Here is an 11,096-nt window from a genome sequence, read left to right as displayed (position 1 = left end):
TGAATAACCCCATTACAATACTTAAATTGTTGCTATCATATGGCATGTGTTTACTAGTAATTCTTTATACCTTCGTTTAAAAATATTAAATGAAGAACAATTTGTTAGGGTAGCACGAACAGGATAAAGAGATAGTGTATACATAACTCATGTTTGTGAGTGCATTGGTAAATATGCACTGCACCCAGGTCACAGTCGGAGAATAAACGAGACTATAATATCACCTTTGCACGAGCTTCAAAACGTGTATTAATTTCCCATCGCGCCTACCAGTCTAATAGGATCCTTTCAATTTTTAAGCCATTTCTTGAACCCGCTTTGAAATTTCATTTAGTTCTATGTTAGGAGTGTACAGCAGTGATACCCTTCATATTTCTGTTTAGATCACTTAGAATAAATAATGCTCTAAAGTTATCAATTTTGAATGTACAGTCGAACTTGATATAACCGTTGTCGTCATGCAACTCTCATGAAACTCTTAAAATCATTATTTTTGTTTTCATACTTTCCCATGAGTTCTGTTTTCTTTCATTACTGCATGATAACCATTTTCAATAGTTAATATCTATATTCCAGTGATGAATACTTTCGTATTGAGTACATGCTGCAAATCTTTGCTGTATATTTCTACCGTAGAACAACAAATCCGAACGTATATAGTTAAGATCGTAAAATAGGCCTAATGAAAATAAGATTCATATAGTGCATACTACATTATGAAATAACATCTCCATACGGTTCCAAAGAGCTTTGGAAATTTTTACTCTAGCTTTAGCTCCCGCAGTCGTTATCAGCGCTTAGTGCATTTCAAGGAATAATCATACCAGGTACCCATTTACCTCGCCTTGGTTGAGTGTAGCAAATGTAGATTAATGTCTTGCCAAAGGACATCAGTGTCGCGGCGGGATTCGAACCGCGGACCTTGTGATCCACAGTCCGGTGGCATATATCCACTCGACCACGACACCTCTACATGTGCTTTTATAGAGGAAGGAGGATTTCATCCATCATTTCCGCTGTGGTTTTCCTTACACATTTTCTTTATTATATTTGGTTACACCTTTTTGGTAAACATGCATGGAACTGTCAGTCAGTATTGTTTGTTAACGTGACTATACTTGTCTGACGGGTCCACAGTTTCACGAGTCTACGAGTTTCGTCATTCAGCTGGAACGACAGTCTGCGAAGTCGATTCAATTCAGTTTAATTCAATATAACGTCTAAATATAAGAGGTGATGTCATGCAGCATATACATAGGATATACTCTCTATGTGAATTCTAACTATCTATCTAAGTATCTTCTCCCGGCTCGGAGGTTGATTGCAACATCTCTTCATTTCACTCTATCTTCTGCCATACTGGTGCACTCTTGCAGTTTTAGTCCACTCCAGTTCTTGACATTCTCTTCCCAGTTAATTCTGGGTCTCCCTCTAGGTCTACTTCCTTCCACTCTTCCTTCCAATACATCCTTTGAGAGGCTTTGGTGCCTTTTAACATGACCTAAGTATTTGATTTTTCTCTCCTTAACTAATCCTACTAGTGCAATTTGTTTACGCCCTGCCATGTGCTATATCTTTGTTAGTTTTCATTCGTTTCCAGAAGATTTTCATCATTCTATATTCTATGTGAGCACACTGCATATTTACAACCTCAAGAGAGTATTGTGGCGAGGTTTTAAAGTTAACGTCAATAGGCCATTTTTAATATTTATTTAACTTTATACAGGTTTAATTTCCAACGAGCCTTAATTTTTCACCGTTTATATATCATTGAATTTTAATGTGCATAAAGATGGATTGCATATGAAGAGTTTAATTCCAGAAGGAGCTAAATCCACTTTTGATGAAAATTGAGTAATTTATATCAGAACATTGTTCACTTTTGTACCTGTCTTTCAACAAAATTATTTACCTAACTTTTGGGAGCAATCATGAAAAAATGCATCTTCTAATATTACCTTTCCATAGACACCTGTACAAAATCTGGTAAACAATTTCTTTTTTCTCTGAAGTTACAAACATGGATTTAGCTCCTTTTGGAATTAAACTCTTCATATACATTATCCGTTGATAGGTAGGACAAACATTATGGCTTGCTCTTTACCTAACAATAACTAATTTGTACATTTCGTATTCTGACTATTGTAATACCATTATTCGCAAGTGGTGAATAAAGTAATTCGTCAGGAGGCAAATCTAAAAGGGGTTTGCATTATATATGATTACTTTACGAAAATGGCCTATTGACAGAAGGTAAGTAGCACGTCTTGGTATTACCCTTCACTAACCCGTCAGTATTTGACAATTTTTATATTGATTGTCCTGTTGATAATAAAACTTAAACTTAAACTGAAACTGAAACTACCTAATTCTGTTGTACATCACAAGTGTGAGCGGGCGAGTGCTCACGTCGCTAAGACGAATAAATATTACGTGGTTGTGCAACTTCCGATGTGACGCACACGTTTACGATGCGGATTTTGATTGTATTTGTTTTAATGAAGAAGAAAAAATATTTGTTTTTATTCTTCCTGCTTGCAAGTGGTAAATTGTTGGAAAACCGAGATTAAAAATTCCTCGGCTTGTAAATTGTGTCACGTGCACATCTTTGTTAATAATTTCAAAGCATTGTTAATACTATCTTGTGTCAGGAGATGAACAGATATATGAATATGAATGTGTTTATTATTGCATGTGCACATTACATTAGCATCCTTGTAATGTCAATTTGTTAAACATTTAACGTTTTCACAAATCATTAATAGTCGTATAATGTTGTGACTTTGCTATTTCTTTTTATTTCTTGTGTATATATCTGTGTTACTTTTCTTGAAAAACTGCCCAATTATAGCTTTAAACATTATATGTATTCTCATATTATGAAATCATCGTCTGTTTTGTTCGTGTTGTTATTGTTGATTGATCTACTGTAAAAATGTAATGTTCTTCGAAATGGAATCTAAAGCGGTAGAATTGTTTCTTTTTTTCAAAGTCAAACAGTAAAAAACGCGCGAACAAAGTAATATTCCTATTTCAAGAGGCGCTCTCCGATACACGAAACTTGACATAGAATTAAACAGTATGCTTTTAATAGGGATTTGCTATAACATTTTGTATCTTGGTTTTAATAGTTGTATATATACATATGCAATCAGGTGTTAGATGTTAGGTGTTAGGTGTAAGGTGTTAAGTGTTATAGGTTAAAATTCTGTATTATGTCGCAGGGGACCAGCACCACATAAGACTTCACTGTTCTTTCTTGTAGGTTCCTCGTTCATATATATTTGTATTTTATGTTTATATTTCGTTATGTTATTTGTATGTTCTTTACTTATCTGTAAATATCAATGTTATAATTATGTATGTTTTTATATGACGGATGAAGTAAAATGAAATGAATATCTAAAAAGAATTGACGAGGACAAGTAAACGTCCTACGCCCCCCCCCCCCCACACTTCCTTCCATTACCACTAACTGGGCTCACTTCCAGACGAGCAAATATTCTAACAAAGGAAAACAAATCTCTATTTAGACCCAGCTGGTAGATCATATTTGTATAATATCCTCTTATAGCCTGAATTGTATTTGAACTGCCAATAAACAATCATGAGACGATTGTAGAAACGTATTGCATAAACCAAGATCATAGGCATTAGCGTTCGGAAAACTAGGGGCTGCATCCCCCCTCGGAATATTTGACGTTTATATCCGGAATCCACTACCTTAATTTCCTGCGTCGAGGTGGGCGAATATCAAAATCTTTGCGCAGTGCAATGTCCGAATATAATTTTGTGAATGATCAGCAGCTGAATATCCACGTTCGGTCAGCGACATTCTCTAAAAGCTTCATATTCGAACAGAAGGAGCCTGAATATGTAATCTTTGTAATATTTACTACAACAAATAAATATATTACCTTTCGGGCCTTGCCTTTTAAAGAGTTGCCACTGGTCCGAATCGATTGCAAATTTCTTTATATTGATATCAATTGCAACTTACGACATACAAAATCGAGATGTATAAGTGAGTGACTGATCCGAATATTAGCGATTTATTCTGATCAATCGAAAATCTATATAAAACAAAGCATTGTACCAACACCTTTATAAGAGTAATAAATGGCAATTTAAGAAACAACCTGTTTTATATACGTTTAATTTTTATTGCCCCCATCATAAGAAAGGAAAAAATCATAAAGATCAATACGATATCATATAAATAAGAGATAATTATCTTTTACTGAACATAAATTAATTAGTAACAATAAGCAATAATATGTCATTTGTATGAGCAGATCGTTTTTTATACCATTTTGTTTGCTAATAGTATAGATTATAATGTGTAGAAGTGTCGTGGTCGAGTGGTTACGTCGCCGGACTGTCCAAATCCAATCCAATCCAATCCAAAAGATATTTGATATAGCGCCTTTTCCTTTTCCATCACAAGGTCCGCCGTTCGAGTCCCGCCGCGGCACTAATGTACTATCTACTTTTGCCACACTCAACCCAAGTGATGTAAATGGAAACCTGGCAGGAATTAATTCCTTGAAATACCGTAATGGCAGCACAGCGAAAGCCAGGGTAATAATCTCCACGTATGGAAGCGCTTAAAATCTCAAAAAAAGCTCAAAATCTACTCATCTTATTACATTACAAGGATATGCATAATTAGCATACACCATACCTCGTACCTACGATACAAAGTAAAACTGCGTATATGAATTGAGACATCAATATAATCTTTCTATATTTAAAAATAACCGAAAACGTTTTAAAAGATAATAAGCATGTTAAACAATCGAATTTTGTTAAATTCTTCCCATTCCATCCACTCTAAGACGGTAATCTTTTCAAGTTTATTGCATACTACTTCTCAGTGGGAAATGACCGGTATGACCCCCCCCCCCCCCCCCCCCCCCCAACCCAGGGCGGTTGAATGCCCTTCAAGATAATGTGCCGTGGATAAATGATATAGACATTTATTTTCTTCACTTCGCATGTCCTTTAATGTTAATGCTATACTATGCAAACTACTATACAAATCACTCATTTCCTTAAAGAGGACTGGTATTTACTCCATGAGGTTGTTTTTCCTTTGAGACTTCGCCTGCTTGTTGCTGCAGACATCATCAGACTGACGTTTTATCGCCAATAGATGGGGTAGTACAAGAATCCGAGATAGAGCCATCTATACACAGAGTTTGGCAAACTTGGTTTCACTGGGTCACAAAATGACGTATATTCTTGTGTTTTGCGCTTGCCCAACAAAGCAGAAGTCACCATATTCCAACTCCAGCCGGGTCGGCTAAACTCTGTGTATAGATGGCTCTGGTACGAGAGACCATGTCGTGAACCACGACATTATCATTAATATTACTTATACCGCGCCTTTCCCAGAAGGATCAAAGCGCTTACAGTAAATGAAGATGAAAATTACATATATACATATAATAAGAATAAGATTTAATAATCAAATAAAACGCAAAGTTTTCTTATTGTTTTTGAAGGGGTAATGAGCGACCAACATCCAACTCGAGATGGGCCAGTTTAACCTAACATAACTGTAGGCCTACATTCCCATTCTCTCGGACTTTAATCATGTCACAATCACATTTCCATCATGCACGGACGTTAGATATGAATTAACATTCAATAAGAACGTATCATTTTGGCGAATATTATGTTTTTCTTTCGTCTGAGATACTATCAATCTGTATTGATGGTCTGCCCTCTAGTGACGTAATTATAAGATTGGATGTTATAGGATGACTTCTCTTTGATTTGTGACTGTATCATGTAAATTCAGAAAGTTTGTAACGTTATTATGAGGACTCAGAGCAAAATTACCCATTCTACTAAAAGAATATCTTTCAGGCATTGTCCGTACTGTTGCCATCAGTGGTCGTGAGTTGCTGTGGATCTGTTAGGGGGGAATTGAAATGGTGGTTAATGTATAACGGCAAAACCATTGTTTGCATTGTCTTGATTCATTTTAATTTAGTGTATTCAGGTATACTTCAAAGTCAAATCACGCCCAAAACCGGATCATCAAAGTTTTCACAAATGCGGTGTATCATAATCACATTCAAAATTCCTTAAAGAGTTTGACCTTTGTAATAAAATAGAGGACGTGTCATAGTACCAACTGTTGATTTTGTTAAAAATTGTGATTATTTCATTCCATTTTAAAGATAAATGTAAAGGAAATCACCTGTTATCGTGTAACGTTATCAACCCTCAACATCAAACAATGATACGATAGTATGTATTTTTCATGTTAAAAGGAAAATGGTATTTTTGCTTTCGCTTTTTTTTTTTTTTTTTGTAAAGATATTGGTTACATCTCACCTGAACATGTAATGGCAGGGGCCCACACACCATCTAGACAAGTAGTTGGTGGAAGTGTATCAGATGAGTACAGACAGGTAAAGTCAACAGCATCACCGTGATAGTAAGTTCCTGTCGGCTCAGCAAACTCCGGGAATCGCATGGTTCTGTTGGTAACAAAGAAAGTGAATATCAGTGATTTAATTTATTAATCAATCATGTGACTTGCTCTTTTTTCGCTGAACAAAGATTTATACAAATCTCAATAACGTTCACAAAGAAACTACAAACTTGAAATTTACGCGAGACCTTACACAGATTTGTTTTCTTCTTCTTTCTTCTCCTTCTGCTCCTCCTACTCATTTTTGCTTCCTCCAGTTTAAAAGGCTGTGCTTCACGTTATAGTAATTGTATTCTTTCTAACCGCATTAATTAATGCTGAGGAATAGTGGTTTCATAATTACGGTGCATACAGTATTATACTACTAAATTATACAAACTGTATAGTTGTCGTACCCAAGTCACTCCATGGAACCGACTCCAATCACTTTCGAATCTAACCAATTATTCGCTATGTTGGGGTACGCGATGTGCTGCTACGATGGGTTACTTTTTGAAAGAAAGAAAAAATATCTAAATATGGGGTATGATTTTGCATTGCAAAATTCAAAAAATTGCCCCACTTTTAGGTCTTGGCCTTGTCTTACTATTTCCTTCGGTGATAGTGTAAATTGTGTAAATTGTGTAAATTCCTGATGCGGATATGGGTGAAATCGTTTTGCTCTATATAAAGCAAAAGTACTAATAATGAGTACCTTTACTGTCAAACTAACTCCTAAAAGGGTATGGCTTTGGAGGATTCAGCCGCACAGCCCCTTCCAAACCAAATCTGAGTACCCCACCCTCCCGCTGTATAGCTTACGTTTGCATTGCACTGAATCTGTAGCCGGACTCCATGCTCCATTCTGACACGCAGTGATAGCTGGTCCTTCTAGACTCCCAGCAGAGCAGGAAAATTCCAAGATGGTGTTGTGTTCATACACATTATTGCTAGCAAAGTATTGGCCGATGATCACAGATGCATCCACACTGCTCCATGTTCCCGGATCACATGGTGCTGAAATGCAAGCAAACAATGAGTTTTGTTTATAATTATGTGAGAGATTGATTTCGGTGTAATTAAAATGAAAAGTTACATTAAAAGTGTTTATTTATTACTGTGTTCTAATGAGAAGGCAAAAAAGGATAGGTTTTTTTCCTTCTGGCAAATTTGAGAACCCCCTCTTTACTTCAATATTTTCTTTTTATTCTTCTTCTTCTTCTTCTTCTTCTTCTTCTCCTTTTCTTCTTTTTCTTCTTCTTCTTCTTCTTCTTCTCCTTCTTCTTTTTCTTCTTCTTCTTCTTCTTCTTCTTCTTCTTCTTCTTCTTCTTCTTCTTCTTCTTCTCTTTCTTCTTCTTCTTCCCATACCAGAAACAACCTTATCATTCAAACTAACCTAGACATTCATAATCTTGTAGTGGTGTTATCCAGCCTGATTCTAAGCACATGTTGAAATTACCAAACTTCGACATGTAAGTAGTTTGGCATGATACGCTGATCAGATCGAAGATTGGGTAAGATGGCGCTGGGATGACGTCATCTATGAGAAGCATTGGAGCTAATGAGAGTCCTGTTGTCCCACATACTGGAGAAGAAAATGGAAGAATTGTGGTTTCTAAAAAATCTGAATACCTGATCTACAGTGATTGAGGGGCAAACTCATTTGATTCTTATTTGTTTGTATTATTTAGCAGATGTTTCTACATTAATTTTATTGAAAAGTCAAATACGAAACATTCAAATAACAATGATAATATATTATGTAATGAATTTGCTTCAAATGTGACAACTAAAATGCAAAACAAAATACATAGCCCTATTTATATATAATTGAAAACTCGAAAGCATGGAGGTAAATCAAAGAATCAAGATAAACGTGGAGGCCAACAATTCAGTTTTTATTACTCGCATTAATATATGGTCGGAGGCAATTTATTCTTCTATGTGCAGCATTTTTATACCGTGAGTTCTGTTTGCAAAGGTCCACTTTATAACCTTTTGAACCCCCCCCCCCCCCTCCGTGTTGCTTAAAAAGAATTAAGCATTTATAAAGAATTAAAGACAATTTTAATTTAAAAAACCGTCTTTATCATTGTACCAACACAATATTTACGTCTACATGTTTATGTTCCTTTTGTATGTGGCATGACTTGATGTGATAAATGTTCGATTCGAATCATATCAAACAAAATATACTAGCCCACGACCATAACCATTTAGGAATAAATTGATACGGATGGTAGTTGAGAATTGTTTAAGATAATTTTTTTTAGATAATAGATGTGTATATATTTTTCATTCAATACTGGAGTACTGCGTCACAAGTTTGTGAATAATTAGGACTTCCGCTCATGTAGCTATTCTTCTGTCATGTATTTGAATTCCTAATTTAAGCAATGTTGCGGACCCCTATGAAAAACACTGTGCTGATTAGGGTATTATCCCACAAGTGAAAAATACGTTGAATAAATAATAAATAACATAAACAACCCAATGAAAAATAAATAAATAAATACAAGTTTATAAAAAAAAAAAAGAGAAAATACACTTACAGTTGCATCGTATAGACTGTCTGGATGGAATCCAGCTACCATCTTGACACGTGATTATATCACTACCCTCGATAGATCCCTCAGCACAAGAGAGACTAATCACCGTGTTATGCTCGTATGCATTGTCTGTGGTGATGTATTGTCCTGAAGTGACTGTCGCTGTAAAACTGCTCCATTCATCGGCAGAGCATGGAGCTATGAAGATGTAACAGGGAAGATATAATGTGAACCGTTAATATAAGTGTTGATCCTGCCCTAGATGTCGGTGAGAGAGTGGGGCTTTGGACTGAGGGCCTCTGCCCTAGAATTTCGAAATTACCAATCTTTACCTAATGTTTGACCAGAGAGTTGGTCCGTGTTGGTCGCTTGAAAACATTGGGAAAATAAATATGTACTGTCGATATGTGCCCCTCGATCCCCCAACCCCTATCCCCAGCAATCCTCGTGAAATAGTGACAACTGTCCTCTAAAGACTGGGAAGTCTTCGTCTTTTATAATTGATAATATATCATAATCAATTTCAAGCAAAATCAAGTTATTTCTCACCTGAACAAGTATAGTCCTCGGGCGATGTCATCCACGTATCTGACCCCTGACACATGTTGAATTCAGGCAGATTGGACATGTATGTTGACGTACACGTGAAGAAGATCAGTGTGTAAGCACTGTAAGGACCCACCGGTGTAACACCATCAATCAAGAGCATTGGGTCTATTGAAAGAGCACTGATGTCGCAGACTGTAAGGAAAATAAATTATCTTATTCGTCTATATCCCAACAACAGCTGTAGAAGAGCAGCGAAAGGAAATTACCTCATTTGATTTTGGTCACATAAAAATCGGTAGTCACGTAAAATCCGTTAAGTTTAATTTGTTATTTGGTTTCGGTTTGCTTTTTAATGAGATTCGAACCCTCAACCCTTGGGTTGCGTGTCAAGTGATTGAACCACTACAATACGACACCTCCACAAGGTCCTTAAACAAGAGATAATGGCGATGAATACTAACCATTAACTACTGGTAATACATGCATAAAACAATATATAGCAGATAAACATGAAAGTCAGTTATTCAAGCGCCATCTAGTATATAGTTGTACTAATTGTGTTCAACCTGATATTTATTTTACAATATGAATTTAAAAAAAACTCGTCCCTACGCCTATGTTAATAATGATAATCAAGGGAAAGAAAAGTTACCATCATCTTGGGGATTTCTTCAAGATAGTTTGTATTTTCCTAATAACAGCAACATTAAGCAATTACAAGGAAGTTAGCAATTGCATCAAAGCTCACAACAACATCAACGATATCAAATAGCAGCACAATTTTACATAGAATTTTGATTTCCGTTCTAAAATATTAAATTCTTACCTTGAGCATTCACACCCAAAAATCCAAATACTACAAATAAGAAGCAGATTCTGAAATGCGCTTCCATCTTGATTATAATATTTGAAGTAGATAGCGAGATTCGGGAAGAAGAATTGTGAATAATTCAGGCTGCAGCTCTGCTTCTGTTTCTGTTGCTGAATGTTTCCGCAAACCACCGAGGCTTCCCTAATATTACTTCTTGGTTTGACGTAGTTTTGAGGGACAGCAAGTAATATCCAAGTTCAAATAAGGGGAACAAGTCAACGAAGAAGTACCCTCTTCGCTTTACAAAAAAAACAACACTTGAATTCCATGTTGGTCGGCGTCTATTAAGTGTGTGTTCGGTAATGTCAAATAGGAATAATTACGGCTATACTTGAATAGTTATGCTTTCATTTGTTAAAGTCCTCAGGGTTATTTTTAAGAACCCTCATTGGATTTTAGTCACGTAAAATTCCTGTATTCATAATTGCTATTTGGTTACGGTTTGCAATTTCCGATGTTATCCTTCTCCTCTGTATAAAGTAAAATGTTTGGTTTACATATTGTTCAAATATGATGTATGCATGTATTGGAATATTAATAAATCTCATTACATACAAGCAGACTGACTCGTTATCAATCATTTTTGACCCAATCAGACATAGTTAAACATGTCAGACAGAGTTTTTTAAAGATGCCGACAATGCCCTTACCATTTTCAGTTTTTCCCCTTTCGCAATCGGTAATATTTGTATGCAAACAA

At 35.8% G+C, this 11,096-nt stretch overlaps 1 protein-coding gene across 1 annotated transcript; it reads right to left on the bottom strand.

Moving 5' to 3' along the window:
• Positions 1–5,478: 5,478 nt before the first annotated feature.
• LOC100889968 (P-selectin) lies at positions 5,479–10,693 on the bottom strand. The gene is made up of 7 exons (XM_003728981.3): positions 10,352–10,693; positions 9,526–9,717; positions 8,980–9,174; positions 7,824–8,012; positions 7,250–7,444; positions 6,349–6,494; positions 5,479–5,920 (listed from the first exon to the last, which is right to left on the bottom strand). Exons 1-6 carry the CDS (start codon positions 10,416–10,418, stop codon positions 6,382–6,384), a joined length of 951 nt encoding a protein of 316 aa, XP_003729029.2. The 5' UTR covers positions 10,419–10,693; the 3' UTR covers positions 5,479–5,920; positions 6,349–6,381.
• Between the last annotated feature and the right edge of the window lie 403 nt (positions 10,694–11,096).

This window comes from Strongylocentrotus purpuratus, unplaced genomic scaffold (assembly GCF_000002235.5).
Source record: "Strongylocentrotus purpuratus isolate Spur 01 unplaced genomic scaffold, Spur_5.0 spur5_scaffold_16, whole genome shotgun sequence".
NCBI classification, from domain to species: Eukaryota; Metazoa; Echinodermata; class Echinoidea; order Camarodonta; family Strongylocentrotidae; genus Strongylocentrotus; species Strongylocentrotus purpuratus.
This window is presented reverse-complemented; position numbering and strand designations above follow the sequence as displayed.